This window comes from Carcharhinus amblyrhynchos, chromosome 7 (genome assembly GCF_965287045.1).
Source record: "Carcharhinus amblyrhynchos chromosome 7, sCarAmb.v2.hapA, whole genome shotgun sequence".
NCBI classification, from domain to species: domain Eukaryota; kingdom Metazoa; phylum Chordata; class Chondrichthyes; order Carcharhiniformes; family Carcharhinidae; genus Carcharhinus; species Carcharhinus amblyrhynchos.
The window spans coordinates 9,225,317-9,238,504 of record NC_137330.1 but is presented as its reverse complement, the minus strand read 5'-3'; the positions used below and the strand labels follow the sequence as shown (position 1 = coordinate 9,238,504).

General features: G+C 47.4%; 1 protein-coding gene across 1 annotated transcript in view; it reads left to right on the top strand.

Annotated features, from left to right (window-relative positions):
• The first annotated feature begins 1,508 nt into the window (after positions 1 to 1,508).
• The window catches only part of tbp (TATA box binding protein), a 32,085-nt gene continuing 20,405 nt past the window's right edge, over positions 1,509 to 13,188 (top strand). Inside the window, exons 1-3 of the mRNA XM_080191920.1 lie at positions 1,509 to 1,632; positions 3,118 to 3,303; positions 12,656 to 12,984. Coding sequence (XP_080048046.1) covers positions 3,247 to 3,303; positions 12,656 to 12,984 — 386 coding nt within the window. The 5' untranslated portion in view covers positions 1,509 to 1,632; positions 3,118 to 3,246. The remainder of the gene's footprint in view (positions 1,633 to 3,117; positions 3,304 to 12,655; positions 12,985 to 13,188) is intronic.

Sequence of the window (13,188 nt, the reverse complement as noted above, 5' to 3'; positions counted from 1 at the left end):
ATCTGCACACTCTGCAACTTAAAAATTCATATACTTTCAAAAGCTTTCAATATCTCATCAAAGTTGGTTGAGGATTTATCAATGCCTTGCATTAGGGTTATTTCATCAGTAAGTTCATCAAAGACATATAAAATTATGTCAATTCAGACTTCCTCTGATTTCCTCCCGAATCCCAGTGTACTTATGCAATCTACAAAACTTCTCCATGATGCCCAATTTTGCACCTAGTTTGACCTTTGCATTTGTTTAAATTGGTCTGGTAGTTTTAATTTATCCTCCATAGCTATTCTCCATAAGGGGAGTACAAGTTTTACTTCCGCTCTTCCAAGGTGGTGGTACTGTAACCAGCCTGTCAATGCTCCTTCCTTGGTCTATCAGGCCTTGTCAGGCTCCCACAATGATTGAGGGCCTGACTCTTCAAACCAGTCAAGTCTTCAAAACAAGTCATTTGGGCCAAACAGCTCACTTGCAGCTCTGGCTGCTGTTTTTCTTTCTTCATTCATTCGCGCCCAGCCACCATGTGTTAGGCAGCTGACTTTGTACCAACTACAGCATTCTATCAGCTGCACTGGTTAAACACTCAGTAAGCTGTGTCTGAATAATGCTCTGAGACTTTTAAAGGTAAATCAACCTATTTCACAGAAATTTGCTCACCATTCCAATTTGGCTAGGTTCTCTGGCTCTAAATTGGATCAGGTTTGACTTTTCGTCTGCATAGTGGGTTTTTTTCTGCCCTTCAGCATTTTCCTTTTCTTTGAAATTTTGCTGAGCCATTTGTGATGGGGGTAGGTCCTTTGACTCTGCATTCCATTGAGGCTGGCAACTGAGCTTTTTAAGGCAATCTCCCTTTGCTTCGGGTGCACTTCTGTCAGGTCAGGATCTTATTAAACTGCCACCATATTTTAGGTACACTTGCTGCTGCCTCCAGCAATGAAAACAAAATACCGTGAAAATTGGAAGTTTGAAATAAAAATAGAAAACGCTGGAAAAAACTCAGTTCAATTCCTGGCTTGGGTCACTGTCTGCGCAGAGTTTGCCTGCCTGGATTTCCTTCCGGGGTTCTGGTTTCCTCCCACAGTCCTAAAGATGCTAAATTCTCCCTCAGCATACCACCCCCCGAACAGGCTCCGGCTTGTGGCGACTAGGGGGATTTTTCACAGTAACTTCATTGTAGCGTTAGTGTAAACCGATTTATGACACTAATAATAAATAAACTAATTTTTTAAAACTTGGCTGTGTAGTTTGGCACTCTGTTTTCGTCCGAGTCGCGGTCTTAGTTGAAGGATCTGCTGCCCCTCGGTTCGTGCCAAGATTATGAGGCAGCGATTGTCCGTCGGCTCAGTGGGGGCGGCGAGTAAACAGGAACTCAACGCTCGAGCGCCCAACGGCCGTTTCCGCTGCCGCCTGAGCCCAGGTCACGTGAGCCCCGCCCCGCGCCCGCGCGGTGGCGGCTGGGAATGGCCGGCGCGCTCTCTTTTCCACACCCCCGCCCCGCATCCCCCACAGCCACTAAGCGCAAGGGCGCGCGCGCTCGGGTCGGTTGTCGGGAGGAGGAGCGCAGCACGCGAGCAGTAGGAGGGCCGCTCGGCCCCACCGTCCCGTCCTGTCCTCACTTCACCTCACCCTCACTTGGTGAGTGGTTTTTGTGTGGGCAGAGAGGGGGAACCGCTGGGCGGGATTACACCGAGCTGCATAGCTCCCAGGTTGGGAGGACAGCTGCAGCCACCGGCCCAGCTCAGGCCCGGCTCACTCGCTGCTGCTGCAGCTGAGCTGATCTGTGAGGGGTCAGGGGGAACCCGGGCCCCGACAGCTGATGGTGTTCTGCAGAAAAATAATGTCCCAGATTTCCCTTTCCCTCCTCCCCCACCACTACCCCTCCCCCCAGCTCCCTCCCCCCACTCCTCGTGCCCCTCTCCCACCCAGCCCCCCGCTTCTCGTCCCCCTCTCCCACCCAGCCCCCCCGCTCCTCGTCCCCCTCTCCCACCCAGCCCCCCCGCTCCTCGTCCCCCTCTCCCACCCAGCCCCCCCGCTCCTCGTCCCCCTCTCCCACCCAGCCCCCCCGCTCCTCGTCCCCCTCTCCCACCCAGCCCCCCCGCTCCTCGTCCCCCTCTCCCACCCAGCCCCCCCGCTCCTCGTCCCCCTCTCCCACCCAGCCCCCCCGCTCCTCGTCCCCCTCTCCCACCCAGCCCCCCCGCTCCTCGTCCCCCTCTCCCACCCAGCCCCCCCGCTCCTCGTCCCCCTCTCCCACCCAGCCCCCCTCTCCTTGTCCCCCTCTCCTTGTCCCCCTCTCCCACCCAGCCCCCCCTGCTCCTTGACCCCTCTCCCACCCCAACGTCCCCCTCTCCCACCCAACCCGCGCCCCCCTCTCCCACCTAGCCCGCAACCCCCGCGCCTCGTCCCCCTCTCCCACCCAGCCCAGCCCCCCTCCGCTCCTCGTCCCCCTCTCCCACCCAGCCCCCCCCGCTCCTCGTCCCTCTCTCCCACCCAGCCCCCCCCGCTCCTCGTCCCTCTCTCCCACCCAGCCCCCCCCGCTCCTCGTCCCTCTCTCCCACCCAGCCCCCCCCGCTACTCGTCCCTCTCTCCCACCCAGCCCCCCCCGCTCCTCGTCCCTCTCTCCCACCCAGCCCCCCCGCTCCTCGTCCCTCTCTCCCACCCAGCCCCCCCCTGCTCCTCGTCCCCCTCTCTCACCCTGCTCCTCGTCCCCCTCTCTCACCCTGCCCCCCCGCTCCTCGTCCCCCTCTCCCACCCCAACCTCCCCGCTCTTCATCCCCGTCTCCTACCCCAACCCTCCTGCTCCTTGTCCATGTCTCCCATCCCAACTTCCCCCCCACTCCTCGCCCACTCTCCTCCCCACGAGGAGGAGTGGGGGTGGCAGGAGATGGGGACGAGGTGGAGCCGGGGGGCGGCAGACGGGGATGAAGGGGGAGCGGGAAACGGGCGATGAGCAGTGAGGGAGGTCAGGAGATGGGGATGAGGAGCAGTGGGGGGCTGCAGGAGACGGGGACGAGGAGTGGAATGGTGTGGACAAGGAGTGGGAGGGGCAGGTTAGGAAACTAACCCTCAGATTTCATTCCATTATCAGATTCTGAATCTTCAGTGTAACTCTTTTGGTCACAGATGCTGGTTGATTGCAGAGCACAGTGATGAGTTATTGCCGAAATTGCTTTCGAATTAAGTCTTGATTTTTGAGTTGACCAAGAAAGCTGATCGTTTCCATCCGGTGGGTATCAACAACACACTCAAGCCATGGATCAGTCAAACAATGGCCTGCCTCCCTATGCACAAGGGTTATCATCACCAACGGTAAGTTCACTGCAACTTGCTGACACCTCTCCTGCACCACAAAGTTTGCGGCAAGTGATACCCCAAGAAGTTGAGGGGTGGTGCCTGCAATAACTTCTGAAATGATGTGGCAGTGCTGTTTAGGAGTGTGATGGAAGGGACTATCACTGATGAACAGGTGTAGGAGTGCATATATGATAGATTAGAGTCAGAAGTGGGTGGTGCATTTGTAATATAAGCCTGGTGGAAATTGTAGGAACACAGTGGTGGAATTTAAGGATGAGGACAAACGCTTTGGAGCATTGCAAGGACAGGGGTGCTGGTTATTTGGGGTAAGATGCTGCTAATGAGGTACCCAATTAGTTTGTGTAAGACCAGTGGGTAGAGTATGCAAGATATTAGGTGTGAAAATGTTGACGTATGTTATTACGTTGTATGTAGGTTTGAATCTCACCTCTGGATTGGGTCATATACCTAAATTGCATGTTATTAGGTACAGTATTTTGGTACAGTCAAAATGAGTGCTATTTTCGAGTCTTTATGTCGCTCATCGATATTGTTGTCTACCTCAAGCAAAACCACAGTAAAGGGAACGCTGATCTATGCTGAGGAATGGGTTCTAGGGCCTTATCAGAGGTTAAACTAAACAACTACACTGACATCCCACAATCTAATTGGACCTAAACAGTCAGGTGGTCAATTGCTCCAGTGAACTACTCCATGCCTCCAAGAAAATGGGTAAGTTGAGGGAGGAACGATGGGGCAGGCCAAATTTAAAATGACAAATATTTAATAGTTAATGAAAATTTTAAAATAATGAAACGAATTATGTACAAAAAAAATTGTACCAGTCTATGAGGTGCGATGTAGACCGGCCAATCCAGAGCTACTAAGCTAGTCTGCGAAGTGCAATGCAAACCAGCATAAAATAATTAATGGTCAATTTGGCAAAGCCAATCAACCTGGTCTGCACATTTTTGGGTTGAGAGGAAACCGGAGTACCCAGAGGAAACACACGCAGACATGAAAAGGTCTGTGTGGCATTTGCACAACAACCCAAACCAGGAATCGGATGCAGGTCATTGTAGCTGTGAAGTAACAATGCTAACCACTGTGCTTACGTGCTGTCCGTAAAACGATCCATCACGAGCGCACTATGATGGACATGAAGCACGGGGTAGCAACCGAAATGCACACCAGCGCCACAGTGAGGATGAGTGCAGATGCCGGAGTCATTGCACCCAACCAAGGGACTAGGCAGAAATCACTATAGAGGAGGGGCACCCTTGGCGGAATGGTCTGGCGGTGAGTGACGGGCCAAACCAGCAGCTAGAACACTTGAAACGGACTGGATCGCAGAAGTGGAGTCGGCGATACCACTGAACGAAAGGATACCACCACATCACGCCAGCAGGCCTGCCATATCACCATACGCACTGCAACCTCTAGGATGGACTGCAGAGACACCCGCACAGGGTTATGTGCGACACAATAGTGAAGCCCCTCCAGCAGCACAGCCACCATATATCAACATCCTGGAGCCACCACCGCACAACTGAACGCGTGCGTACACGTCTGTGGTGGCTCGCGCGCCAGCCGAACTGACGTGGACTGAGATACCTGGAAGTGAAACAGCATTATTTTTAACAAGGTGAAAACGAACAAAGCTATGTACAATAACAAGCATGGGAGTCCTCCTTGTAAGTTCATATGATCTCCGTAAAGGCTTAAAGACAAACAGTCAAGCAAGCTGTAGTTTAAGGTCTCTCACCTGTCGTTGAATATTCCTAACAGTTCTAATGTTAAAGAAAAGGTGAGTCTTGAGATTTGTTGGGTGAATGATTGAACCCTCTTGATACCAAGGAACTTCATTAGGTATTATTTTTTCAAGCCATTTGCCCCTTGCGCCCATCACAAACACACGGAATTGTGGTTCAATGCTTCCAGTCAATTTCATTATTTCAGATCCCAGGTGATTATATTTTCTACACTTTTCCTCCCATGCCTTCTCCAAACTTCCGCAATTGTCTTCAAACCAGGTGGTCACATCCACCACAGCGATTATGTTGGTCTTTTTCCCTCTTGAAAATGATGTCAGGTTTTCAGAGGGAGCCATCCTCGACAATGAGTCGCGGCTCAAAGTAAGATGGCCAGCCGTGTTTTCTGACATAATTGCGTAGTTGGTCCAAAAATTTATTGTGGCGCTTTATCCTACTATTCTTGACAAATGAGCAGAAGCCAGAAATATGTCCGATTGTTTCAGTACCTGCCTCGCAACGTCGGCAGGTTTTGATAGCTAAGGGTTTTCCTCTTGCTAGAGTGGCCTTTGTAAGATACAGATTGCAATGTAGAAGTAGTTATTAATGAGCCGGTTGGATTTCAACTGAAATGCAGTTTTAATCCAGCTACTGGATATTTTGTCATTACTGTAGTAGTGGATCCCAACACCTTGACACTGCAGTCGCTGCCATTTGTCAAACTCCCATTCCCTCCATCCCACATATTTATTCAGTGGCTTCTTGGGACCTGCCTCCTCCTCACTGAGTATTCGCATTACTGACCTGATCATATCCATTGAATCTGTAGTGTCATTGTTGCCTTCATCAGCATCGGGCAGAAAGTCATTAATTTCTTTCAAGACACTGAGAACTGATAATTCCTGGATGTTATCCCCGATGTTCTGCTCACAATACTGAAAAGAAGCACGAACGATCCAATTTGTGGAAGCAGATAATGATTCCCATTTACGAATAACTGCAGATGGAATTTGAACTTAAGGGTTTGGGAATCCCCAGACCAGCATTCCTTACATGGGAACAAAGGATGCCATCTATTATGTTTGGGGGGGAAGTGTAGGAATTGTTTGACGGCATTACTGATGATTTGGTCTAGCCTGATGAGTGTGTTTTGTGAAACCTCCAGAGAGGATCAGGTGAAAGTACAGTCTCAGGGTGACATAAACTGTCAAGATCTCTACGCGTTGTCTTGGCCGGAGGGCCGCAGCCTATAAACTGGATATCCAGACTTTCAGTTTCACCTCCCAGTCACCTTTGTCCACGCTTACCCATGGATCACCCAAATAGTTTTCAGTCTCACCTGGGGGGGATATATGTTTCCTTCTGAATTTGCCAATTCTTATAATGATTGAACAGGAAGGTCCTCCTCTTATTCGTAAAACGGAAGCCTTTTGTCTTATTGATGTTGATAGACAAGCATGTCTGATCACAAAAGGACTGCGAAATCCCCAGGTTTCACCTCATTCCGACGTACAAATCTCTTGGGAGAGCAGTGTCATCTGCATAGGACAGGGTTGAGCAATTGACTGGTGCTCCAGCTCGAGTCATAAAGACACCTGAATTAGCCTCTTCAAGACTGCAGATCAGCAGTTAAACAGGATGGGTGAGAGTGGATCTCCTTGCTTTACACCCCTCTTGATATTTATTGGGGTGGTTGTGGACTTATCGCCCTCGATCACCGTTACGTTGCCAGTGTAGAAGTCTTGAATGAGATCTGTAAAGGCTTGTAGGAGTTTTACATGCTCTAATGCTTTCAGGAGTAGTTTGTGACCAATTGAGTCAAACACCTTTGCCAAATCAACAAAAAACAACCGCAGGACCTTATGATTTTTCTTAGCTCCCTTCATAATATTTTGCAACACGGTGATGTTCTCGTTGCAGCTGGGAGTCACTGGCACAAACCTTTTATGACGTGAGTTGATATCAATGGTGTCACTCGGCCTGTTAGCCATGATCTTTGTGAAGAAGCATAGCAACATTGGGCCAATGGTAATTGGGCGCCAGTTGTCTCTGTTTTTAAGGCGCTCTTGATTCTCACGTGGGGGTTAAGACAGTTCGACTCTGTTTCATGCATTCTGGGATTGTCTTTGATGTCAGACAAAGGGTGAAGAGATAGGGTGTCCGGTTCACGTATATCACGGATGTCCTCAATCTTCTGACCATCCGGTCCAGGCACGCTAGCCTCCTTAATTCCTGTAATCGCCTGGGTAACTTCTTTGACTTTGGCTTCATCAATTCCCCCTTGTCTGTTTTGCTCTTGTAAGTGGCAAATTTGCTAATGTTTGCTTTATTATTTCTACTGGAGAGTTTCTCCCGGAAGCTTTTCTCCAATTCCTCAGTAGACAGTGGACATAATGTAATTGTTGGCATCCCCATGATGTGAGGAGCAAGTTGACGCCTATTATTCTTGTGGAGCAGTTGGGTTGCTCTAAAAACTGCTTTATGCTTTACCCATCTTTTCTTCGCACCAGTGTTAATGTCAGTCTTGGGTCTTTTCTCCTTCTTATGCATACTTACCTTGGGACTGTCCTTCTCCTGCTTGTCTTTCGCGCCATTCATTAGAAGGTCAGTGATACTCTCCATTAAACCTATTCCCAGGGTACGACTGTCGAGGTCGTTCCTCGCATTCAGGAGCTCCTCGGCCTGTGTGAGCTGGTCTTCCACATCACTATGTTTAGGGACAAAGGCCGGGAGTCGGTTGATGAATCCTGTACGTGGGATGTATGCCTGTTCCAGTTCCGGTTCTTCGGAGTCCAAGGGTTCTTCCACAATAACTGCCAGTGGTGCAGCTTGTGCCACCTTGCATCTTTTTCTGCAAGTTGCCTGCGTTTATCTGAGATTTGTTTCAGCCTTTTAGATGCTAAAACCGTGCTGATATACTGGGACCCAGCAAATCTCACTTCCAACTCCTCGAGGAGAGCTGCTTCTTCCTTGGACCGTACAGATGTTTGCCTTCCCCTTTTGGTCAGAACTGGCAGTGCGTTCTTCAAGCGAAGAACAGGATGACAGTGTCTTTCATGCTGTGAGAGTTCCCTTTCTGACGTGAAGGTAAGTTCACATGCGTTGCACTAATGTTGCCTGACTGTCAAGGGTCAAAGGTCACCCTTGCATTTCGGGTAGTGGCAAGCAATGGTATGATACTCCCCAGATTTACCGCATCGCAAACATTTAGTTCGAATTGTTTTGATCTTATGTATTGTCTTAAGGTATTTATTGAATGCTCCGTCCATTGGAAGGATGGTATCACAGGACCTGCAGAATAACGCATAGGTGGGAGAATGGATGACCACTTCCTTAACCTCTGTCCAGTCTTGAGATGGTTCAATAGTAACTCTTTCAATGAAGGTAGCCTCATTTTCAGTACCGACATCGTTACCAATTACGGCAGTGTTAGCTGGCGTTCCCGTTCTCGTATTCAGGGCTTGATATGCCCTATTACAGAAGGTGAGTGTAGTTATCACTACATCATCCGCTGAATGGGTCGTCCAGACCGGCTCTTCTACAATAGGTTTGTTGTCTTCAACTATTGTGGTTGTTGACTCTCTTGGGGTCTGGGGCCAGAGTGCATCACCCAATAGTGCCGTTAGTATTGACCGGGTCCCAAGACCGTCTCTTCCGTTTTGAGTGGAGTTGGATCTCACAACTAGCTCTCTTGAGCTAGACCTTGTGTAACCTAAAATTTTGAAGTGCTCACAGTGAGCGGCTACATACTCATCTGAGGGTGGTTGTTTACCCGGGACATAACCCAGCCAGACTTCTCCTTTGTAGGCAGATTATTCATTTCTTTTGATGGCAATACTGACAATATCCGATCTTCGCAGATCCACAGTCTTCATGTGGTTTTTCTCTAAGTGGTTTGACCCTTGGTAGCTAGCTACCAAGGTTACCGGGGGGCCAGCGAGGAGGCATGACAGTCACTGGTCGACAAACACGCCAAAACGACCACAGTGGTAACTACTCAGAGTTGACTCTCCAGTGAGACCCTTCTAAGAGAGTCATAGTTACTCCTGCCAAATGTTGTCGACATTGTATGTAGGTTTGAATCTCACCTCCTGGATTGGGTCATGTATCTAAATTGCATGTTATTGGGTACAGTAATTAAACAGTGGTTAGTGGATTGGCTCCCCTCAGAAATTCCACCCTTCTAACACGATGCTTTGGATTTGGTGTAACAGTATACTGTGGCAATAAGGTGTAGTTTGAGTCTTAAATTACAAAAAAGTGCCAGAAAAGCTCAGGTCTGTCAGCATTTGTGATGAGAGAAACAAGGTTAGCATTTCAAATTCATGTGACTCTTTTGTATTGAGTTTTAAAATAAAGTTAAAGTTTATTAGTTACAAGTAGGCTTACAATACTGCAATCAAGTTACTGTGAAAATCCCCAAGTCGTCACAATCCGGTCCTGTTTGGGTACACTGAGGAAGGATTTGACATGTCTTTCCGACTGTGGGAGGAAGCTGGAGCACCTAGAGAAAACCCGTGCAGACTCTGCACGGACAGTGACCCAAGCCAGGAATTGAACCCAGGTCCCTGGCTCTGTGAGGCAGCAATGCTAACCACTTGCCACCATGCCTCCCTCTTATCTGATGTATTTATGAAGGCTGATGTCCATGGGAGGCAGCCTATTTATGACAAGTAGCGACAGATCAAGGATAGAACTTTAGAATATGCAGGAGCTGACCAGGAGAAGCCATTGATTGAGATGAGTAGGAATGGAACAAGGAGAAGGTGACATTATGGTGATGAATGAAGCAGAGTTAGAATGGTCCACTGTTTTGAAGGTAGAGGATTGAATGTTGCACATGATACCATTCAGCGCATTTAACTCGACATTTTATTTGTGCCTGAGGAAAAAAGGTGCAATATAAACCCCAATAATCACATTATGATTTAATGTTTTAAGTTTCCTTTAACTATGTTCTTCATTTAGGCTGTTTCCTCTCCTTTTGGGGAGTTGCCTCTTTTAATTTGTCCCTAAGTTAATTTGAGTTTGTTTATTAAGTTGGTACCTTAAAAGAGACACCTGTCCCACAGCTTCAGGGATCTGGGTTCAACCTCAACCTCAGGTCACTGTCTCTGTGGAGTTTACACATTCTCCCCTGTGTCTGCATGGGTTTCCTCCCACAATCCAAAGGTGTGTGGGTTAGGTTGATTGGCCGTGTTAAATTGCCCCTTCGTGTCAGGGGCAGTGTAAATACATGGGACTGTGGAGATAGGGCCTGGGTGGAATTGTTGTCGGGCCGAATGGCCTCCCACATTATAGGGATTCTATGATGCATTTTGCCACTTCAGAGTGAAAATTATTGTCTAGATTTTGCTTTGGGGAGCGTGGGAAAGAAGAGTTCCTTTGAAATGTTAAGTTGCATTTGTGGTGGATAATGTCAAAACCAAAGGATACCAACCTTCCACTTATCCTTGCCATTATGTAGGGTAAACGTATTCAGACTCATAATAGAATTCTTCATCAAATTAGTACTTGACTTGTACCAAGTGCATTTGTTCATTTTGTGAAGTAACGTGGTAATAATTTTGGCAGGTGAAGACCTTGGATGTTGCCTGGTATGGAGGGAAGGTCTTATGAGGAAAGGCTGAGGGACTTGAGACTGTTTTCGTTAGAGAGAAGAAGGTTAAGAGGTGACCTAATTGAGGCATACAAGATGATCAGAGGATTAGATAGGGTGGACATTGAGAGCCTTTTTCCTCAGATGGTGATGGCTAACACAAGGGGACATAGCTTTAAATTGAGGGGTGATAAATATAGGACGGATGTCAGAGGTAGACTCTTTACTCAGAGGGTAGTAAGGGCTTGGAATGCCCTGCCTGCAGCAGTTGTGGACTCGCCAACTTTAAGGGCATTCAAGTGGTCATTGGATAGACATATGGATAATATTGGAATAGTTTAGGTTAGAGGGTGATTAGATTGGTTTCACTGGTCGGTGCAACATCGAGGGCCGAAGGGCCTGTACTGCGCTGTAATGTTCAATGTTCTAACCGCTCCTTAGGTTATGCTATGATTTTAAGAACAATAGCACTGCATTCTCCGGAACCGTAAAATTTGCAGTGTGAGGAGGCTGTTGAATTAATTTTGTCTATAGTAGATCTTTTCTCGAAGACTCCAAAAGTGAATTATTTCTGCACTCTCTCCATAACCTTGTATTTTCATCGTAATAGAGCCCAGCAGGCATGTGTTGGAATAGTCAAGCCTAGTGGCCACAAAGGCTTGGGTGAGGGTTTCAACAGATAACATGCTGAACAGACATGGAAAGTAATTTGTCATGGTAATTGAATCCATGACTGTTTCATTTAAACGGTTTCATCAGTCTTTTGTCAAAGTCAAATTAGCAAGAGTTGCGTACGTACAATCCTACAGTGCAGAAGGAGGCCATTCGGCCCATTGAGTCTGCACCGACTCTGACAAAGCATCTTACGCAGGTCCTATGCCATAACCCCTTGTATTTACCCTGCTAATTCCCCTACACATATTGGCACGCTAATGGGCAGTCGAGCCTGGCTAATCCACCTACCTGCATATCTTTAGACTGTGGGAAGAAACTGTAACACCCGGTGGAAACCCATACAGACACACAAAAACGTGCAAGCTCCACAAAGATAGTGACCCAAGCTGGAATTCAAACCCAGGTCCCTGGAGCTGTGAGGCAGCAATGCTAACCATCTGCCACCATACTGCCCGAGTTGGCAGTGGTATTAAACAAAGCTGTCATCTTATTATTTAACTATAAACAACAGTGGACTATAATTGGTCACAACCATGACTCTAGTTTGAGTTTTTGTTAGGCAAAGGTATTAAGGGTTATAGAATCAGGGCAGGTGATAGTTAAGGTACATTCAGACATAATTGAATTGAATGAACGAACAGACTCGAGGGCTAAATGGCTGCCTCCTGCTCCTATGGTTTGAATGGGTAAGTCTAATTCTGTTTTTCACCTTGGATTTCCAGACTTCATGAATGCTTTGGAGATTACATTGCACAATTTTGCCTACGTTGACTAGACTATTGACTTGAGTCACATTCTTTTTATTTAATGAATGTCCAGAAATTTCACAGATATTTTGAGGAATTCCATTTCTATCAATTTCTCAATCAGTCGTAGCATTTAAGTGCATACGCTATCTATATATAAGAAGATTAAGGAATTGAACTCAAAGTGGCTTTGCTTTGAGACCCTCATCTTTTCTGATGGTTCTAAGTGTTCAGTCCTTCTGTAATCTTCATCTAACTCCAGTATTGCTGCGCTAAATTTTATGCATTTCTTTACGACAGCAGTACCTTTCATATCAAATAAAATTTGACACCTGGCAACATGAGATATGATCAAAAACTTGGTCAAAGAGGTTTTAAGGAATGTATTTGAGACTGAGGGGGGCATAGAGATTTAGGGAGGGAATTCCAGCCTTTACACCTTAAGGTGCAGCTGCCAATGGTGGAGTGATGAAATGTAGCACTAGAGGAGTTTAGAGAGGTAGGGAATGATGAGGCTATGGAGATTTAAATTTTAATATTTGGAAGTATACAATGTAAGAATGGCTTCCAGTTCTTATTTTTTCTTTTCCTTCCAGGGTGCCATGACGCCAGGGTTGCCCATGTTCAGTCCTATGATGCCGTATGGCACTGGCCTGACTCCACAGCCTATTCAAAGCTCCAATAGTATCTCTCTGTTGGAAGAGCAGCAGAGACAACAACAGCAGGCAGCTCAGCAATCCACAACATCTCAACTAGCAACACAAGTTACTTCCAGCCAGCCACCACAGCTGTTTCATTCACAGACAATGACCACAACTTCTTTACCAGGCATCACATCTCATTACCCCTCACCAATGACTCCCATGACACCCGTAACACCTGCTACCCCTGCTTCTGAGAGTTCAGGAATTGTACCGCAGCTACAGTAAGTGCACTTTTAAGACATTTTTTCGGAGGTACTTGGAATTGTTTATTATGGTGTTAGTGGACATCGTTCATATGCTTACTGAGTCAGTTGATATCATTAGGCAATCCCAGATAAAGACTATCGAAAATTAGCGGGAGTTATACTGGGTAAACCATCACTACTGCCTGCTGGATGTGCTGTAATTTCAGTTTCTGAAAAATA